The following is a 21,754-nucleotide window of genomic DNA, read 5'->3' as shown; positions in this document are numbered from 1 at the left end:
AACCGAAACTAGCGCTCCGGGCCGCAAGCCGTAGAAAAGTCAGTGTTGGGTAGGTAAGACACCTCGGTATCTTACATGGGTAAGATACCATGTAAGATACTGTATCTTACATCATTGGTTTCATACATCGAGGTATCTTACACTGCGTTCCCAGCGCCTCATCTGATTTTTTAGTGGAACCTTCATACCACAATTTTTTTTTTATTCGATAAATACATGTCATTTATTTATTAAATAAATAAAAACCCCAAGAACAAGCAGTAGCTAAGGAAAAGATGGAGCTAAGGAATTACAGTTGCTGCAGTGGGTATAAGGAATTATTTTTTGAGCAACTGTAATTCCTTAGCCACGCATCTTTCAGCTACTGCTTCTCTGAACATTTTTATTTATTTTATGAATAAAATACATGTAAATTTATTTTTTAAAAATACAAATGTCCAAGGAAAAGCAGTAGCTGAGGAAAAGATGTAGCTAAGGAATTGAGGTTGCCAAAGAATTATGTTTCAAGGAAATAATGTTGCTTAAAATATAATTTTTTGGCAACCTCAATTCCTTAGCTACTGCTTTTCCTTGGACATTTTTATTTATTTTATGAATAAAATACATGTAAATTTATTTTTTAAAAATACAAATGTCCAAGGAAAAGCAGTAGCTAGGGAAAAGATGTAGCTAAGGAATTGAGGTTGCCAAAGAATTATGTTTCAAGGAAATAATGTTGCTTAAAGTATAATTCTTTGGCAACCTTAATTCCTTAGCTACATCTTTTCCTTGGCTACTGCTTTCCCTTGAACATTTTTATTTATTCCAAATAAAATTACATGTATATTATTTATTTAATAAATAAACCTGTCCAAGGAAAGCAGTAGCTAAGGAAAAGATGTAGCTAAGGAATCACAGTTGCCAAAAAAATTCTGTTTCAAGCAACATTACTTTCTTAAAACATAATTGTTTGCGGCAACATTAATTTCCGAGCTACATCTTTTCTTAGCCACTGCTTCTCGTTGATATCTTATATATTTATTTAACAAATAAAATATATATACCAACATATATCGAGCAATGACAGCTAATTGTCGAGTCGACAGTCGGTAAGGTTTTTCAAAAATGGCGTCTCAGGTATCTTACTGTAAGTGTAAGAAACCTCAAAAAACGACCATTTACCCATCACTGGTAGAAATATACAGGTATGTCCGTTCTTCGGACGAAAATAAATTCTACTGCGCAAAACTCTAAGTAGCCATCTTGTCTACATGTGTGTATATCTGTGTGCCCGTCATATTATTATTATTACCCATCTTGTTTGTATGTGTGTAAATTTGTGTGCCCGTCATACTATTATTATTATACTGTTATTAATTAATGCAGAACATGTTTAAAATTTACATTAACCATAATTAAAAACTTTAAAAATATTGTTTAATAATTATACATATTTATAAATGTGTCATAACAATTAGAAGTTAAATTTTTACTTTTTCACAAAAAACAATTAGGAAAAATAAAAGGAATTTTTACATATTTAGTTAACAAACTAGAAGTATAGATGAAAAAAACAATATAAATATTGCACTGAATGCAATACAATGTTTGGTACATACTTGTACGTACATTTGACTTAGAGTTTTGAATGAGAAAATTATAGAAGATAAAAAAAAAGAAATAAGAAAAAAAAGTTAAAAAAAATATGTAACAAAGTTAGATATGAATTTTATTTTTTATTTTTATAGAATTAATCACTTGTTTATGTGTCTTTATTATTTCAATTTTTTATTGAGACCATCTTTGATATGTACTTCAAATTATGATTCAAATAAAATCGCGCCAATTTAGCCAATATGGCGACGTAGGGGCCGCACTTCTTATTGGCTTAAAAAAACGTATGCGCATGGACCTACCTGTATATTTCTACCATGCTCACACCACTACACACCACATTGCACCACATCCAGCAGCACCCGTATTCAGAGAATGTTCTCATTAGGGCGTTTTTTTCCGATGGTGGCGCTTGTGAAGCTTTTCCATGTAAAATCTATATAAAAAGTTCACAAGCGCCGCCATCGGAAAAAAAAGCCCTAATGAGAACATCTTCTGAATACGGGTGCAGTCCAATTCACAGGGCATTACAATTTAGGGCTTTTTTCCTCCACTGGCGGCGCTTGTACAGCTTTTTTATGTGAAATCTATACAAGCGCCACCAGTAGAGGAAAAAAGCTCTAAAATGTAATGTTATAGCCCAGCACCCGTATTCAGAGGATGTTCTCTTTAGGGCGTTTTTTTTCCGATGGTGGCGCTTGTGAAGTTTTTCTATGTAAAATCTATATAAAAAGTTCACAAGCGCCGCCATCGGAAAAAAAAGCCCTAATGAGAACATCCTCTGAATACGGGTGCAGGGAAACCATGAAAAACCTGGGGTGCGTTCCGTAGAGGACCGCGGTCTACCAAAAATAAGCGTGATTTATCATGGTGGATTTAATTTCGTTGTAGTGTCAGCACTGCTATGTATTAGAAAACGTAAACAAACATAAGCAAACGTAAACACCGAAAAATATGATTAACGTATTATAAAGAAAAAAATAATTTGGCATCAAAAAAAAAATTGTCAATTAAAATAGTAGGTGTATATTGTTGTTATCTCAATTATTTAGCCTGTAAATTGTATTTCTTTTCAAAGTTAATGCTTCAAAACCTATCATAACTCAAATGTAAGGTTAGGACAGCACTTATATTTTTGTTATCTTTCAAGATCTCAAACTGGCTGATGTTGCTGTTCATTTTCAACAAAAACAACAATTACTACCTACATCAGTCAATAGATAATGTGTTTGAAGTGGAATTTTTCTTTTCATTTTGTTGACTGTTATTAACAAATTCATTGTTTTAATAATTTTATTCAGTACAAAATTCAGTAAGCACCACATCCACAACATTAACAATACATACATAGAAAGGTGTAAAAAAAAGTATACATGAGACTGGTTATTTTTTAGGGATTCCTAGGGAGATTTTTAATTTTTATGGATCCACTCTGATTATGGCCAAAAAGGACCGCGGTCCCCCTACGGAACGCACCCCTGGGCAGTACAGCCGGCTTGCGCCTACCACTCGATACATGGCGTCGGTGGTCGGGTTCGAACCCGTGACCTCCCTGTCACAAAGCTCGAACCTTAACCGCAGTGCCATATCGTTGGCTACTTGATATCTTATATATTTATTTAACAAATAAAATACTTGTACCAACATATATCGAGCAATGACAGCTAATTGTCGAGTCGACAGTCGGTAAGACTGTTCAAAAATGGCGTCTCAGGTATCTTACAGTTTCTTACAGTATCTTACAGTATCTTACTGTAAGTGTAAGAAACCTCAAAAATCGACCATTTACCCATCACTGGATTTCACATACAAGATAGAGTGGGTATAAGTAGAGTGGTGCCAACAGCGAAAAGCTGCCCAGAAGTGACGTATATTTTACGGAAACATTTAGTGCCCTCTGCACCAAACATAGCGTCTGGTGGTCTGGTTATGAATATTATTAATGTTTGTTGTAATAAATAAAGTGACACAGAGTAAATAAAAGTCTGCAAGCAGTATGAACAAATTGATTTTAATTTTAAAAAAGTGATAGATTACAGTGAGTATATAATTAATTTTATAAATATAGTTCAACAAAGTATGAGACGTGTAGTAAAATTGTATTTGTTGTTATTATTTAATTTCAATTATACAATTGAAATACAGTTTTTTTTTTATATTACAAAAATGTGTCAATATTTGTTATTTATTAATAAATTTAGTATTGAGTAGGAACTTATTGATTTATTTTTAATATATGTAACAGGTATTTGGTGAGATGGGATATTGTGCTGTACCAGGATTTAAGAATAACACAAGGTATCATGTAAAAATGAACATGCTTCCAAAGGATAAAAGTAGACAAGCACAGTGGGTAAAAAATGCTGGTCTAGATATTACAAAACTCAATAAGCAATCGTTTATTTGTGAGGTAAAAATATTATAATTATTTATTATTTAAGTGAATAATTTTTCAAAGCTAATTATATATGATATTACTTACTGTCTTGTCAACATAACCTCATTATAAGTATTTGTTGATCAAATATAAATTGTTTAGAATAATTAAATAAAAGTAATTATCATCAGCATAATATAACTATAAATACAAAATTTAAAACTACAATTAACTTAATAATTTTTTAGTACCACTTCACCTCAGACATGTGGGAAAAAGTACGTGTTGATGGAACAAAAAAACTGAAAAAAACTGCTGTTCCAACAATTTTTGGTGATTTAGTTACTCAAGTTAAATATGACTTGAAGAAAACAAGTAAGGGTTGTTAAAAATTATATTTTTTAAAAATAATTTATTCAGTTGTTTTATAAATTTATTAATATTCATTCAGATGAAAGTCCAGTACCATCATCATCATCATCATCACTAGAGCTGGAACAACAAATAATAACGATTCATGGAGATTCACCTGATGATATTGTTATTCAAAAATACAGTGAGAGTACTCATAGTGATGATGAAAGCATAGAGTTCGTTGTTACAGTAGCAGGACCTTATTTTTTATAAACCAAAAAATACTAGTGTTATTCGTACAAATGGAAAAAATATTTAGATATTATACTTGTAAAAATTTGTTTCACAACCAAAAAAATTTAAAAAATTTACTTGTCAATCAGTTCAAATGTTTACCATGTGATTTTCCTACATGTCATGATTTGCAAAAAAAAATATTTAATCGTTTTGCAATATTTCGACTTGAAATTAATTCTAAAAAAATTACTTTACAGAAAAATTATTACAATAGCAAAACTATGGCTATGCATGTCAGAGTTAAATAACTTTTATAACTAAAGACTTTATTTTATTATCTATAAAACGTTTCTCAAATATATGTTGCTTCATATGTTAAATTCTAATTTTGTATTCTCACATAAGTTGATTCTATTATATAATAAATAAAATTTATGTCATGTAAATGTTTTGTGTTTTGTTAAATTTAAAAATGCACATGTCACTATAAAATAATATTTTGTTTCAGAAAAATAGAATATACCAGGAACCACCTCCAGAACTTGCACTATTGTTGGATATAAATATGGCATATTTGAAGAGTAAAAAAAAAGGCACAGGAAAAAAAACCTCTAGCTTCAAGTAAATTTGCTGAAAAATAATAATTGTACATATATTATTGCACAACTTTTAATTGTACATATATAAATTTTGAGTATTCAATACCAACGTAAATTTTTTTTTAATTATGTAAAATGGTTGGAATTGACAACGATAAAATCAATTAATAAAAATAAAAATATTATTTGTCACTTTATCTGTAGTGTTTTGCCTCTTCAAATATCTATATTTCTATCATATTTATATTGAAATTATAATAATATATAAATTTAATAATTATAACCATACTATATATATAATATCAGAATATATAGGTATATTTATATCAGTTAAATTCAAATAAGTTTTTATAAATATAATTTGAATATGATTAAAATAAGTTATTAATATAGCTGTGTTTATTTGTTGATATAATTCAATATATATTAGTTATACAAAAAGCAGGAAATGGCGGACCAATCAAAAACCAGACGGCTATTGGCACCACGAGTTCGTACGGACTGGATAGCCACGGAACGCACCCCACTCTACTTATACCCACTCTAATACAAGAGCTCCACAAGCACCGCCAGTGGAGGAAAAAAGCCCTAAATTGTAATGCCCTGTGAATCGGACTGCGGGTGCTGAGCGAAAAAAAAATTTCTATTAAAGAAATGCACTCCACCCTTTCAAGGTAAAAACAAAAAAACATTCCATCCCTGCAGTCCAATTCACAGCACCCGTATTCAGAGAATGTTCTCATCAGGGCTTTTTTTTCCGATGGCGGCGCTTGTGAAGTTTTTATATAGGTTTTACATAGAAAAGCTTCACAAGCGCCACCATCAAACTAATAACATCCCCTCTAGTACGGATAGTCACAGGGCAAATTTTTTATAATTTAGGGCTTTTTTTTACCGCTGATGGCGCTTGTAAAAATTTTTTTTATATAGATTTTACATACAAAAGCTTCACAAGCGCCGTGAGTGGTGAAAAAAAGCCCTAAATAGTAATGCCCTGTGAATTGGACTGCAGCACCCGTATTCAGAGGATGTTCTCATTAGGGCGTTTTTTTTCCGATGGTGGCGCTTGTGAAGCTTTTCTATGTAAAATCTATATAAAAAGTTCACAAGCGCCGCCATCGGAAAAAAAAGCCCTAATGAGAACATCCTCTGAATACGGGTGCGGGTGCAGGGCATTATAATTTAGGGCTTTTTTCCTCCACTGGCGGCGCTTGTGAAGCTTTTGTATGTAAAATCTATATAAAAAAAATTTTACAAGCGCCATCAGCGGCAAAAAATAGCCCTAAATTGTAAACAATTTGCCCTGTTTTTTTCAAAAAATGAATTGACGCATAGAAGGACGTCGGAGTTGACTTGATGAAACTTAGAAAAAATAAGAAGCCCTGTGGTCTAGTGGTCAAGGCGTTTGCCCGGAAAGCAAGAGACCCGGGTTCGATTCCCGGCGGGGGAACTTCGTTTTTTTTTCTAAGTTTCTGGTTTTTTTCAGGACGGCAGTTCATTCTAATCATCTCAAATTTATGTACATAGAGTGAAACCGGCAGAAGAAGTTCATGAGAAACCTTCTGCACATGCGCGAATATTAAAGCACACAAATTGTATATCTGTGTGTAAAAGAATTGTGAGTGGGAATGAATCTGTTCACACAGATATACAATTTGCCTCTGTGTGCTTTAATATTCGCGCATGTGCAGAAGGTTTCTCATGAACTTTTTCTGCAGGGGTGCATTCCTTTAATAAAAAATTTTTTTTCGTTTTGCGATTTCGCCCTGTAATACCGGCCAAAATTTTATAGGAAAAAGCTGTTTCTTGTAGTGGCAGTACTGGCACATGACATTATTTTTTTTGGCTTCCAATTATTAGATGGATAACTGTTCAATGTTTATATCAAACTGAAATATAGATAGAAAATTAACTTGTTGTGATTGTTTGTTATTGTCACATAGGTCGTACCACACATTATCGTAAACTGAAAAGCCTGGAATATTGCATAGAGACATTTATCACTTTTGTCGTTGTTTCTGTTTCTAGTTTTTAGTCGGTATTACAGGGCAAAATTGCAAAACGAAAAAAAATTTTTTATTAAAGGAATGCACCCCAGCAGTCCAATTCACAGGGCATTACAATTTAGGGCTTTTTTCCTCTACTGGCGGCGCTTGTAGAGCTTTTGTATGTGAAATCTATATAAAAAAAATTTGACAAGCGCCATCACCGGCAAAAAAAAGCCCTAAATTGTAAAAAATTTGCCCTGTGAATTGGACTGCCGGTTTCACTCTATGTAGCATTATAATTCGGCGAATAAAGACTCAAATTGTAAATTTTAAAATGTCGTTTTAATAAATTATTCATTTTATACTTAAAATTCCCAGTTTTTTTTTTTGCAACATTTTCGAAATGAAATTTTTTGATGATGATTACGATTGGGATTATTCCTCGAAAAACTTATATGAAGAAGCATTTGTATCATTGTCATCAGCACCAACAATTTCAATACTGTCATCAACAAATGTAACTAGCTACCCTGCTGGTTACGTACCATATGTTAACAAAAAAATTGAAAAATATTTTACAGAAAAAACAAGACATTCATTAACGAAACTTCTCGGGGTAATTATCTCTCCAAAAAATGTCATAATAATCAAAAAAATTAATTAATCTTATTGTTATCAGCTAAATAAAGTTCAAAATCATTGTGAATCAGTTGAAACAATAATAACGCTTAAAGATACAGAGCCAAGTCCATCAATATCATCTGTAAATAGTTCAAGTTTATGTATAACAGGAATAACAATAAGTGATTCACAATTAAAACTTAATGAGATACACAACAGCTGTAAAATTCCTGAAGATCCAGGTCTTGTTCCAGGATTTTGGGTTTTGTTTCCAAGATCACCAACATATAAAAATGATACATTTAAAAAAATTATTGATACAATCGATGGTATGAAACTACCAAGAAGTCATGAAGTCGATGATATGTTAATCTCGGATAGAGCTATTTTCCAACGCTGTGATCTTGTTACTGTTTTCTGTGATGCATTCATCTACAATGAATCAGTTGATAAATTGAACTTTGAGGATAATTATTTAAACGTTGATGCATGCTGTTACTTAAACAGTCTTCTGGAGAAAAATGCTATAATATTATCATTAAACTTGGAAGGCTGCAAGATTGGAATGGCAGGAGCTGAAAGGCTTAAAAAAGGTATTGGATTTGCTCGCTCGTTGGAGCATCTTGATTTGAGTGGCTGTGAACTTGGCAGTGTTGGCTTAAAACACATTGTCGCTGGTGTTTGTCTGAGCAATACTTTGAAAACTCTGAATTTATCTAACAATAAACTTGGAGAAACTAGTGCTGAAGAGCTCACTAGGCTACTTTCAAAAAACTTTTCTATCAAAAAATTAGTTTTAGCGAGAAATTTGTTGTTCAGCCAAAAGTTTTGGGAAGTATTCATTAACGGATTGGTGCGGAGTAAAAGTTTATCTAAGCTAGATATGTCATGTAATTACTTGGAAGATGATTGTGCTACATTTTTAGCTAAATTTATTGATACATCTACACAAATACTCAACTTGAATCTTGCTGGTATTTCACTGTTCTTATTTAGACATCATTTTCATTTTTAATTTATAACAATGAATGATTGATACGCTTATTTTTACCAATTTCCATAGGAAATTTACTTAAAAAAACAGGTGCAGAAAGAATCGCCAAATCTTTAGAAAATAGTTTGGCTCTTCGAATTTTATGTTTACAAAATAATCCAATTGGTGCTGCAGGAGCATTAAAAATTGTTAGTGCATTGTTACCTGAAAACTCACCGTCGCTTAAACTTGAATTTATTAATCTTGACACTGTGTCACCGACCAGAGTGATAATACCAGTTTTAAATAAAATAAAAGAAAGCAGACCATGGTTGATAATAAAACTGGGGAAAATATTAGGTGATTACAACTCAATTTTTCCAGATAAAAGAAGAATATTTTTAAAGAGAGCTAATATTGAAGCGTTGAGTTCGAAAAAAAAAAAGTTAAAAGCGGACTTTGGACAATTTGTAATACAACTTGAAGAGATTTTCGTTGCTTGTGGTTTCTCATTACTATTTTTTCTTTTTATAAATTTTGTCAATTAAATTAATTTGTCTTTTTTTCATTAGCTACTTTTCGAGAATCTATCGATAGGTATAAATTGAAATTGAGTGATTCGTTGGTGGATGAAATAATCAATGCATTTATTATTGACAAAGATTTTGTTGATCAGAAGGCTTTGAAGTTATGTTACTTGAAGGAATTTCCAGATACAAAATTGATATTACCAATTGAAGAAAAAAAAAAAAGGAAATCGATTACATTTCCTAAATAAACTATAAAAATGATTTCAATATATTATTTAATACAAAAAAAGTTGATTAATTAACTTGAAGTTGTCTATATCTATATTATATATGTAAATCAATAAAATTGTCAATCTTGCCAAAAAATTCTTGCTGCAATATCTCTTAAAATCCAATCAACGCCTGTAATAAGATTTTCAGCAGTGATGGCTGAACATTTAAGTATTTTCCAATTGTGAGTTTTTATATTTGATAAATGAAGTACCTCAGCAATTTCAGCTGATGATAATGCGCCCGGTAGATCTTGTTTATTTGCAAATATGAGAAGACTGGCACCTTGGAGACGTTCTTCTTGTAGCAACTTGTACAATTCATCTTTGCAATCTTCTATTCTTCGTTTGTCAGCACTGTCAACAACCCAAATGAGGCCATCTGTTGACTCGAAATAATTTCTCCAATACGATCTCAGTGATTTTTGTCCACCAACATCCCAGATATTCAATTTGAATCCATCACGTTCTAATGTTTTTATGTTAAATCCAAGAGTTGGTGATATTGCACTAATTGGCTCGCCATTTATTCGTTTTAATATAGTAGTTTTACCAGCATTGTCAAGACCTCTGAAAATAATTTTAACAAGTTATCATTTTAATAAATAATTTCTAGCATCTATGTTGTTTTCGCTTACAGCATTAATATTCGCATTTCCTTTTCTTTTTGTTTTAATTTTTTTAAAACGGTTAGTAATCCCATTTTCCCGATAAAGTAGTTACGACGTTACTGTCAAATACGATGGCAATATTTAAATTAGTGGACTCTACATGGAGGTGGATATCCATGGGACGGGGGACCCTATAAAAAATATACTCAAGAAAACTTCAAACTCCCAAGAAGACTAAAATACGATAGCTGTGTTCGATGGTCGTCTCGGCTCAGTTCCGTCTCACTTACGGCTCACTTATGGCGCTAGCGACGTACGGTTGTTTGAAGAACTACAAAGGCACAAAATCTCAATACAGGTGCTTATCTATATCATCACTGTAAATAAACAATATTTATTGGGGCATTAATACAGTGATGATATAGATAAGCACCTGTAAACCTTCTTTCTTACAACCTACTCGTAACCATATATAAGTCAAATCTGACAAACATTCATCAGGCAGCTCAACGTTGAATGTTGATTGACGAAATGACGATTGTTGTTGTTGTTCGTTGTCGTTTCAAAAAAATAAATTTTTGAATTATAATGGAGCAGTGCTGGCACTACAAGCATATGAAATAAACTATGATAAAAAAACGGCCAGATTTTTGGCCTCGGCCAGCTATCGAACGCTGCCCTGGGGTGCGTTCCGTGGCTATCCAGTCCGTACGAACTTCAAAATGGCGGAGTTTGGAAATCTTTTGATCATTTGTTGTGGTAGATCTGATTTTTTTAATTTAAAAACAATCTGATCAAATTTGACATTAGCCAATTTATTTGACAGATTTGAAATAACTAAATAGAAACTTTGCCAACTTAAACCTAAAAAAAATAGTAATACTTAATATTTTAAATTATTATAAATCTCTGGCCTTCTCTCTGGCTATAGTGATGTATCATAGTAACTTTTAACATTATTAGGATTTTCATTTTTTTCGTCGCCATTTTGAAGTTCGTACGGACTGGGTAGCCACGGAACGCACCCCAGAGGATGTTCTCATTAGGGCGTTTTTTCCCGATGGTGGCGTTTGTGGAGCTTTTCTATGTGAAATCTATATAAAAAAAATTGAAAAAAATTTTGTCAAGCGCCATCAGCGGAAAAAAAAGCCCTAATGAGAACAATTTTGCCCCGTGAACAAGGTCCCTAGAATGATTCCCAATATACAGCACCCGTATTCACGGGGCAAAATTGTTCTCATTGGGGCTTTTTTTTCCGCTGATAGCGCTTGACAAAATTTTTTTTATATAGATTTCACATAGAAAAGCTTCACAAACGCCACCATCGGAAAAAAACGCCCTAATGAGAACATCCTCTGAATACGGGTGCAGGTCATCCGAAGTAAAATCGTCGATATCCCCAATATGGCGGAGCCGCGCAAATTCAAACTGCTACGGCGTCAAGTTATATGAATTGCAGTCACAAAATAAATGATTAAAATTTTTTTTTGCATCTGTAATCATCATTAATGATCAATATATGAATATGAAATAAAATAATAATAAGAATATTAATGTTTATAAAATATTATTGAATAAAATAACCTGAACAAATTTTTTTTTTTTTCTTTTAAATAAAATATAATTATGATAGTATATTAATTTAACTTTGTCTATTTGAATATAGGAGTACTAATATTATCACACAAATTGCATTTATGATTAAATATCAAGTATCTATAATTAACAAATTAAATTCAATTCAACGTCAGACAATGTCAAATATAAACATTGATAAACATGTGTGAATGTGTGTGACTATCCACGCATACATACGTACCTATCTTGTGTACATATACGCATGCACACAACTACTGATCTCCAATATGGCGTCCCAAATTCTAGCTTCGGATGACCTGTCTAAATCCAGCACCCGTATTCAGAGGATGTTCTCATTAGGGCTTTTTTTTCCGATGGCGGCGCTTGTGAGCTTTTGATATAGATTTTGCATAGAAAAGCTTCACAAGCGCCGCCATCGGAAAAAAAGCCCTAATGAGAACATCCTCTGAATACGGGTGCAGTAACCAAGAAGACTAGAAATACAGCACCCGTATTCACGGGGCAAAATTGTTCTCATTAGGGCTTTTTTTTCCGCTGATGGCGCTTGACAAAATTTTTTTTATATAGATTTCATATAGAAAGGCTTCACAAACGCCACCATCGGAAAAAAAACGCCCTAATGAGAACATCCTCTGAATACAGGTGCGTGCCCCAAAAAAACGTATCGCTATATGGTCGGCGCATAATTGAGGGGCGCTAGTAGTACCCGAGTAACGTGCGCGACTTGTATCGCTTTTTTTTTACGATGCGCACAATACAAACATACTCTGACAAACACTAATAGAGCATGATTATACACATGATGTTTGTCAGAGTATGTTTGTATTGTGCGCATTGTAGAAAAAAAGTGATACAAGTCACGCACGTTACCCGGGTACTACTAGCGCCCCTCAATTTTGCGGCGACCACATAGCGATACGGTTTTCATATACAGGCGAGATAGGGAGTAAGTCCTCCTGTATTTCTAGTCTTCTTGCCGGTAACTCATCTAGGGACCTTGCCCGTGAATACGGGTGCTGGAGGACAAACTTCCCTCAAAAAACCGTTCCGCTCATGGTAGAAATACTACAGGTATGGCAGTGCGCAGCCTGGTTTGGCCGCTGTGAATCAACCAATCAAAAGGTCGCCTTCTCGCCACAAAAATGGAAGACTTTATGCGCGCGCGATACAAATTTGTTAAGAAAATTTTCAAGTTTTTTTTAAATTTTTCAAAAGTTATCATATTTATTCAACTAGATTTGGTATATTTTATAATGATTCACATACATCAATAATAAAAATTAATTATTTATATTAAATAAATGATTCCAAGTATAATATATACAACACAACCTCTATTGTTTGTGGCATCAAAAAAAACAACAACAATGAAAATATTATAATTTATTTGTTAAACTGTCTTGGTTTTTTTTATTTTTTATAAACATGCTCCACATATATTTATTAGTATTTACAACAATATAAAAAATAAATGTCAAAACAGTATGTTAGAGAGAGAGGATCTTATAATAGAGATTGCGTGTTAGAAAGAAAAGCAAAACAGCTCGATGGCGCGTTCTTGATTGGTTGAAAAAATAAGGCTGCGCAGAACGCGACGAAAAAAGCATGGACTACTGCCATACCTGTAGTACTTCTACTATGGTTCCGCTATGTGATCGCCGCATAATTGAGGGGCGCTAGTAGTACCCCGGTAACGTGCGCGACTTGTATCGCTTTTTTTTTACAATGCGTACCAAGGTCTGTAGATTAATAGACGGCTGCAGTCCAATTCACAGGGCATTACAATTTAGGGCTTTTTTCCTCCACTGGCGGCGCTTGTGGAGCTTTTGTATGTAAAATCTATATAAAAAAAATTTTACAAGCGCCATCAGCGGCAAAAAAAGGCCCTAAATTGTAAAAAATTTGCCCTGTGAATCGGGGCCAGTTTTTTCATCCATAGTTATTGGGAAACGCACAATTCACCACGACGTCTGGTGGTAAATTTCTGGAAACTATTTCATACACCCATTCATATGTGGTATACACAGTATATATGCTAAATTAATAAACAAATAATATTTTTACGAATTGTTTAAAAGGTCTGGTACAAAATTTTCCGCAAAATTGATTAAAAAAAATAAAAAACAAGACTTTACGTTTCTGGGTGCAACAGTAATTCCAGGAGAAATAGAGATCTGAGTTTCTATGCATTTTCGAGGTTAGACAAACAACAACCTGTCAAAGTAAAATCACATTTTGATAATATATCAAGTGGCAAACACATGATACTCATCACTTGAATCAATTTTTACACCAATACTCGTAATATGTTCCGCATATATAATACGATTTTCTTCAAGGGAATTTCGTGAGGAATTCGTTTTTCGTGCCCATGAAAGTATATACTCAATAGTTAATAACATTTTTTTAATAAACAATAAAATTCAATGTTAATGGGATATACTTGGGTGTGTGTATTTAGTTTCTTTTTTTGCCGACTGCTTACAGCGATTGGCCACGCCCACAGTGCGTTTCCCAATAGAAATCTGCTGGTTCGACGTTAACTACCTCAGTTAACTAACTATCGGATAACTATCGATAACAGCGTTAACGACGAATAGTTACTATACGTTAGATGTCACCATATGGACGATGGTGACATATAAACAATATAACCCCACAAATGTCATATTTATTTGTATACAAACACCACAAAAAAATGTCAAATGGATTTGTTAATGAAGAATTTCGATTAGATCCAAAAGTATCAGATGCAATAAGTAAAGCTGCTGGTGATGTTATAAGTGGTAAATTATACAATGATCATTTTCCATTAGTTATATGGCAAACTGGTTCAGGCACACAATCAAATATGAATACAAATGAGGTAATATCAAATCATGCTATTGAACTTCTTGGTGGTGAATTAGGATCAAAAACACCTGTTCATTCAAATGATCATGTTAATATGTCACAAAGTTCAAATGATACATTTCCAACTGCAATGCGTATTGTTGCATTGGAAATAAATAAAATTTTATTACTTGGACTTAAAAAACTTCATGCTTCATTGAAATGTCAAGCTGATGCATGAAAAAATATCATTAAAATTGGAAGAACACATCAACAAGTTGCAGTACCATTGACATTGGGTCAAGAATTTTCTGGTGAATATTTTTTTAAAAAATTATTAAATCAAGAAATGTTTAAAAAAAATATATACAATTATTATTTTAGGATATGCAACACAAATTGAGTATGGTATTTGTTGAGTAAAAGGTACTCTACCAAGACTTTCTTAACTTGCTCTTGGTGGTACTGCTGTTGGTACTGGTCTCAATCTAAGAAAAGGATTTGCTGAAAAAACAGCTAAAAGAATATCTGAATTAACAAGTTATCCATTTGTAACAACTCCAAATAAATTTGAAGCTCTTGCAGCACATGATGCTATTGTTGAAGTGCATGGTGCTTTGAATACACTTGCTGTATCAATAATGAAGGTATTTAAAAAACCTCCAAATTATTACATTTAACACAATTAACATTTTTGCAATGAATTGACTTTCCAAATCTTTACCAGAAAATGAAAGAATGAATGTTCAATAATGCCTGGTAAAGTTAATCCAGCTCAATGTGAAGCAATAACGATTGCCGGTAGTAATGGACATTTTGAATTAAATGTATTGAAACCAGTTATGGTTGCAAATACACTTAGATCAACAAGACTTCTTGGTGATGATGCTTCAGCATTTACTAAAAATTGTGTTGATGGAATTGAATCAAATATTGATAACATTGACAAAATTATGAATGAAAGTTTGATGCTAGTCACTGCTCTCAATCCTCATATTGGATACGATGAATTGTATTTTATGAAGTATCATATGAATGTAATTTAATTAATTAAATAATTTAATTATAATATTAAAAAAATTATGAAAAAATATAATATATGAACAAATATACCTATATATAAACAATCAATAATATCAACGTAGCGACATCTTTTTTCTATAAAATTATAATTATATCGAAGACAGTCGGTAATTTAATCATTAGTTAGTTAACTATAGGTTACAGAGCGTCGAGCCTGCAGATTTCTATAACTATGGATGAAAAAACTGGCCCTCGGACTGCTGGGATCAGGTCGTCGCACAAGCACCAAACATGGCCGACTTCTAGGCGCGCACTATTTAAACCATCTTTATAGCTTACATCTGGTCTATAACAGAAACAGTATATAACAAGAAGTTAACACTTAATTTTTTTCAATTAATAATTAATTAAATATTCTGAAAAATTGACAAAGTTAGCAGACGGTTTAATATAAATAGTTGTAAAAAAGTGAAACATAAGTTACTCAAAAAATATAATTTTTTCTTTTTTAATATAAAAATAAAATAATCGAATACAATTTTTTATCTGACAACAAAATATATTTTTTTGGCTTCAGTAGGCTTTTGCCTGTCGCATACTATGAATAAGTAAATAAAATAACTCAATTAAAAGGTTTTTTAAAAATGGACAGTTTTTCGAATACATTAAGAAGCTTGTTAAACTTGCTTTTAATTTTTTCTCGTTGTCTTTCTGACTGTATCCTTTTTTCTTATTCAACTCGTAATTCACAGTCAAAACTAATATTTATTTTCTTTAAGCTTTCTACTTCCTAGTTTAAACTCGAAATTTCATGGTGATAAAGACGATGTTGATTTTGAAGCATGAAATTAAATTTAATAACTCCTTTATTATATTTTTTCATTATTTCTGCTTGTAATTCATCAGCAAGAATTGATAAAAAACTGTTGAAAGTATCAGGATAAATATTATGAGTAAAAATTGATACTAAATGATCCTATCTAAGTTTACTAGTGGCAATTCAATCTGCTGCTCATCACTTGGTAAAGATTTGGTATTATTAGACTTTGGTAACTTGAATAAACTCTTTTTGTTGTCAGTGGTATATTCATCGATAATTACATCAAGCAATGGTCTGAAAAAAGATTTACCTAAGTTTATTGTTGACAACTGCTTCAGTGATTCAAATGAAGTCCAACTAACATCATGTACTAAAAAAAAATAACTATTAATATTTTTTTATCAAGACAACTTTAATATAAGTTAAAATTCAATGTTTATTCTTACTCACGTTACTTTTATTTTGGTGGATTTTACTCAAATAATCTATCAAAACATCACCAAACAAAGTTGGTACTGCATTTGGTTTTAATTTTTTTTGATCCATCCTGACGATGTTGTTCATATTGAGATTCATCATAATGGATTTTCATAAATATATCTGTGAATATCAATATTTTTTAACTAGTAAACTAATAATTTTGATCAGAAAAAGGAAAATTATGTGAAGAAATAAACTTACCTCACATAACCTTGAGCTTGGCTTTATTTGGCTCACACCAGCACCAGTAGATCATTTTCGACGACAATCTGAATCTCTGGGGAAAGGAACCGATCGCACAACATTGACGTACAATATTTATTCAATAAATAAATGATTAAATTTTGATGTTGAAATTTTTTAAATTAATCCATAGTTTCTTACAAAAAACTCATCATAAATTTACGAATTTTTCAGATATTATATATGTATGCTAATATAAATTATAAAAATTGTATAATTATAAATTTGTCCTTGATTAAAGTAAATATTTTATTATTTTTTTAGATCACGATTAATTTTTTATGAATTAACAATGACAAATAATATTGAAAATTATACTTGCATTCTGATTGAATTGATTGAGACAAATGAGAATGAAAAAGTGTTTGTCGGATTACATGAATGGTTAAACGATGATTATTTTTTCAACAATGAACCAAATGCAATGGTAAAATTAAAGTGGCCTAAAAACTATACTAAACTTAACTTAAAATCATATATAAAAAACCCTATCAATTATGAGTGGCTTGTCAATGTAAAAGCAAAATTAATATCGAAAGGGACGTATACTGAAATGGCTGGTCAACAAAAAAATATGATTAAGTTTGGTGCTCCTACAATCGATCGCTCAAATAGAAAAAATTTATAGACAAAAGCCAGAGCAAAGCCAGAGGAAAGCCAGACTTGTAAAAAAGACATTTATTTATAACAATAGCACTAACTATTAATAAACAATATTAAATTAATAAATTTTAATGACTTTTAGAGACTTTTTTATTAATATAATTAATTTTTCGCGTGAAAAAAAAAAAAAAAACACATTAATCTCTGGCAATACAAAAGCCAGAAGAAAGCCAGAGTGAAGCCAGACTTGATGTTTTTTTTTTTTTCACGCGAAAAATTAATTATATTAATAAAAAAGTCTCTGAAAGTCATTAAAATTCATTAATTTGTTATTGTTTATTAATAATTAGTGATATTGTTATAAATAAATGTCTTTTTTACAAGTCTGGCGTTATACTCTGGCTTTCCTCTGGCTTTTGTATTGCCAGAGATTGATGTGTTTTTTTTTTTTTTTTTAAGGTACAACTAGGGCAAAATGAGAGACATCTGGCGGATGTTTGCTAAAAACATTATATATTCATGAGTGCGAAAAGGACGAAAGATTAGAAAGAGAATACTGTTTCTCACTCCTACTCAAGTATTTAGACAAAGACAAAAATTTATTATCCTCTATTAATTAAAATTGAATATTAAAACCTATACTAAATTTGGGTGATGATTTTTCGTCTTTTTTTCTAGTTTTATCCTTTAGTTTTTGGTAAATATGGCATTATTTTTTCAAGTATTTCGATGGGGTATTATGAAAAGCCGAACATCATTTTCCATAAGAGCCTATGTTTAACCTCAAAAAAAAGGACCATCTTTAACAGTTAATTAATCAAAAAAACATCTTATAACAAAAAAACTGATTAAAGAAAAAGGTGTATCGTTATTTCAATTATCTACTCTATAAAATTCGTGAAATCGTCATTATTTTTAATTTTCCCTAGTTGTACCTTAATAGCGAAAAATTAATTATATTAATAAAAAAGTCTCTAAAAGTCATTAAAATTCATTAATTTATTATTGTTTATTAATAATTAGTGATATTGTTATAAATAAATGTTTTTTTTACAAGTCTGGCTTTACTCTGGAAAAGGTCTGGATTTACTATTGCTTCACGCTAGGGATTTTTGTGTTTAGTCGATTCAAGTCAACCTCAAAACGTCAAAATCTGTCAACTTTTACATTACTTGTTCTACTTATATTTATCTCTTTACATCAATATTATTGCTAAAAATAAGTTAAATAATATTTGAATTCAAATAATATATCTATATAAAGCCCTAATTAACGTTTGATATCGTTAATATTCTGTATTTATTATCTCTGGCTTTGCTCTGGTTTTGCTCTGGCTTTGGCGACAAAAGCGATCACGCCAGTTCTGCCAGGGTATTTCTGATTTTCAGAATTTCGATCAACGGCAGACTGATGATGCTGAACAAAATGATGATTTCTCTGATGATCAATCTGGCCACAGTAACGACGATAATAATGACGAAGTGCTTCGAGATACCAATCATAATCTGGTATAATATTATTAGTCATTTTATATAATATTTTCACATACCTTATTCAATAGTATTTCTAGATAGTCGTTATATCAAAATAAACTTTTTCAGGAACGACAAGAAAACATAGATCCCAACAGACCATTCAATCATGAAGTGTCAGAAGGGGTTGGCTTGAATTTGGATGAACTAAGAGCCCAGCCAAGGGTAAACATTTTTTGTTCTATAATATATTTTCTTGTGATATATAAATAAATATAAAATAAAATTAATTATAACTTACAGCGCTGGAAGCATTTACATGGAATAGTATATGTAAAAGCTAGTCAGTATCTATTAATTCCCAATCCACAAACGATGCTAAAGCAGGAAGCATCTTATGCTTCTCGTCTTCTTAAGTTTTTAGTACCTGAAACAGTTTTAGCGACACATTCACGCACTGGAAAAAAATCTAACGCTTTTTTAAATCGAGCAGCCAAACCTGGAATCGACGAAAGAATTATAACAGCCATTTACGGTAATTTTTCACGCTCCTTTTTTAATTTATTCGATAATTTATATCTTGATATGTAACCATGTTGATTTCTTTATTGAATTCATACTATGTTTATAGTATATTGATTAGTTAATATTTTTTATTCCAGAAAGTATTAAGAAAATTTATCCACAAGCAAATAAATCATTTGTTCTGAATGGCATAACGAATGCATGCAACGCAGCATCATCAAAAGTGAGCAAGCAAGCTCGTAAAAATTCAGGCAGCAATCCAGCTCGTAAAAATTCAGACAGCAATCCAGCTCGTAAAAATTCAGGCAGCAATCCAGCTCGTAAAAATTCAGGCAGCAATCAAATTTAATTGGAATAATGTAAATTGGGAAAAATTAGGTAAGTTTAATCTTTTCTCATTTTTATAATTTTTACAATGTTGATCTTGATGTACTATAACAGTTGTATAATTTTCAATTCTTTTTTCAGAATGGTTTATCAACAGTAGAAGATAAAAAAAAAAATTCCATAAAAGTCTCTTACGTATATGTGAGTGGTTCCATTCGACCACGAGAGCGCGCCACACTACGGTCACTGATTTAGGAAGCAATCTTCACAACAAACACTTATGATATAATAAAATAAATTTTATTTAGATAAGTTAGCTCACTTATAGAATTAAGTTTAGGTAAAAGGAAGAAAATTTTGATGGTAACAAGAAATAATTAATTAAATAGATTGAATCATCAAATTATATCAATTACCTGATAAACTGGTTGAGGAATCTTATTTTTGTAATATTAATTTTTCCATATAATAAATCATATTCGATAGTGAAATGTTAATTCATCTAGAGATTAAAAATAAATTAAAACAACATTAAATTATCATCGTAACAAGTTTATCAAAAAGTTTATAATAGATCGATAAATAAATGATTTCTCAGGTACTTGATATAAGTTGATAATAGTTTACAAATTTTTTTTTATAAATATCAACAAGATAAATCAAATTCGACAGTAGAATTTTTTTTCATCTAAATTTTATATAAGTATAAAATTTTGTTGTCACAATAAATTGTTAATGATAAAAGAAAAATTTCATGTTTAAAATATATCAATGTTTGTAAAAAATGAAATTTACAAAAAAAAAAAAAAAAAAGAAAATTTAGTTTATCGAAAACTAATAATTATAAAAAAATAAGAATCATTTATGAAAATTTAGAAAAAAATTTATATTCAATAGCAAAATTTTTGTTTAATTAATATTTAAAAAACTCATTATATGTAAAAACATGAAACTTTATATCATAACAATCAATATTTTATATAAAATGAAATAATCGAACATCTGAGATACTCGAAATTAATAATAATTAAGAAAATTGATAACATTTTACAAAAAAATAGAACGGGAGCGTCGTATATAAAATCAACAAATCGCTCAATAGGTTTATACAAATATGAAATATTAATTGATATCAATAACACTTACCTTTTTCCAATAATTCCACATATAAATAAACATATTGAAAATGCTAAAAAAATTTCGTAATTTTCTGTTATTTATTAATCAAAATTTATTTGATCACAACAAATAATCTTTTAATTTTTTTTTTTTAGGCATACCTTAATGTTCTTATAAGATACACTTATAAGAAATATTTTTTGGCATTCTTCATTATTATTATAAAATTTCTATAAGAAAGCGGCCAAAAACTTATATAAACGTTCTATAAGTTCATCTTACCCGCGTGGAAAAAAATATATCTCATTTTGTAGACCAGATAGATCTCAATCGAGATATATCTTTGATGTATCTAAGATTTATCCATATCTATCTAAAATATATATACATCTAAATTATATATACATTTGCTGGATACATTTATCGATATATCCCAGATATTTCCAGTATACATTTCAGTGAAATATCTTATCTATCCCATATGGAAGTATCTACAACATGTTTATATAGATATTTGTCTCAATATTTTTTTTTATAATTATTTTCATTTTTTTTCTAT

At 30.9% G+C, this 21,754-nt stretch overlaps 3 protein-coding genes and 1 pseudogene across 3 annotated transcripts; 3 read left to right on the top strand and 1 right to left on the bottom strand.

The window, feature by feature from the left end:
* The first annotated feature begins 3,445 nt into the window (after positions 1–3,445).
* LOC122854989 (THAP domain-containing protein 5-like) lies at positions 3,446–4,745 on the top strand. Its single transcript, XM_044156060.1, has 4 exons — positions 3,446–3,631; positions 3,839–4,003; positions 4,219–4,345; positions 4,422–4,745. Exons 2-4 carry the CDS (start codon positions 3,851–3,853, stop codon positions 4,595–4,597), a joined length of 456 nt encoding a protein of 151 aa, XP_044011995.1. The 5' UTR covers positions 3,446–3,631; positions 3,839–3,850; the 3' UTR covers positions 4,598–4,745.
* A 2,659-nt stretch (positions 4,746–7,404) lies between these two features.
* LOC122854991 lies at positions 7,405–9,520 on the top strand. Its single transcript, XM_044156061.1, has 4 exons — positions 7,405–7,764; positions 7,828–8,743; positions 8,833–9,246; positions 9,315–9,520. The coding sequence occupies exons 1-4, from the start codon at positions 7,552–7,554 to the stop codon at positions 9,518–9,520; spliced, it is 1,749 nt and encodes a 582-aa protein (XP_044011996.1). The 5' UTR covers positions 7,405–7,551.
* Positions 9,296–10,463, bottom strand: LOC122854987 (ADP-ribosylation factor-like protein 2). The gene is made up of 2 exons (XM_044156057.1): positions 10,180–10,463; positions 9,296–10,111 (listed from the first exon to the last, which is right to left on the bottom strand). Exons 1-2 carry the CDS (start codon positions 10,242–10,244, stop codon positions 9,622–9,624), a joined length of 555 nt encoding a protein of 184 aa, XP_044011992.1. The 5' UTR covers positions 10,245–10,463; the 3' UTR covers positions 9,296–9,621.
* A 3,232-nt stretch (positions 10,464–13,695) lies between these two features.
* Positions 13,696–20,740, top strand: LOC122854981 (annotated as a pseudogene).
* The last annotated feature ends 1,014 nt before the right edge of the window (positions 20,741–21,754 follow it).

This window comes from Aphidius gifuensis, linkage group LG4 (genome assembly GCF_014905175.1).
Source record: "Aphidius gifuensis isolate YNYX2018 linkage group LG4, ASM1490517v1, whole genome shotgun sequence".
In the NCBI taxonomy this organism is placed as follows: Eukaryota; Metazoa; Arthropoda; class Insecta; order Hymenoptera; family Braconidae; genus Aphidius; species Aphidius gifuensis.
Note: the sequence above shows the minus strand (reverse complement) of the source record. Positions and strands in the feature narration are given on the sequence as shown.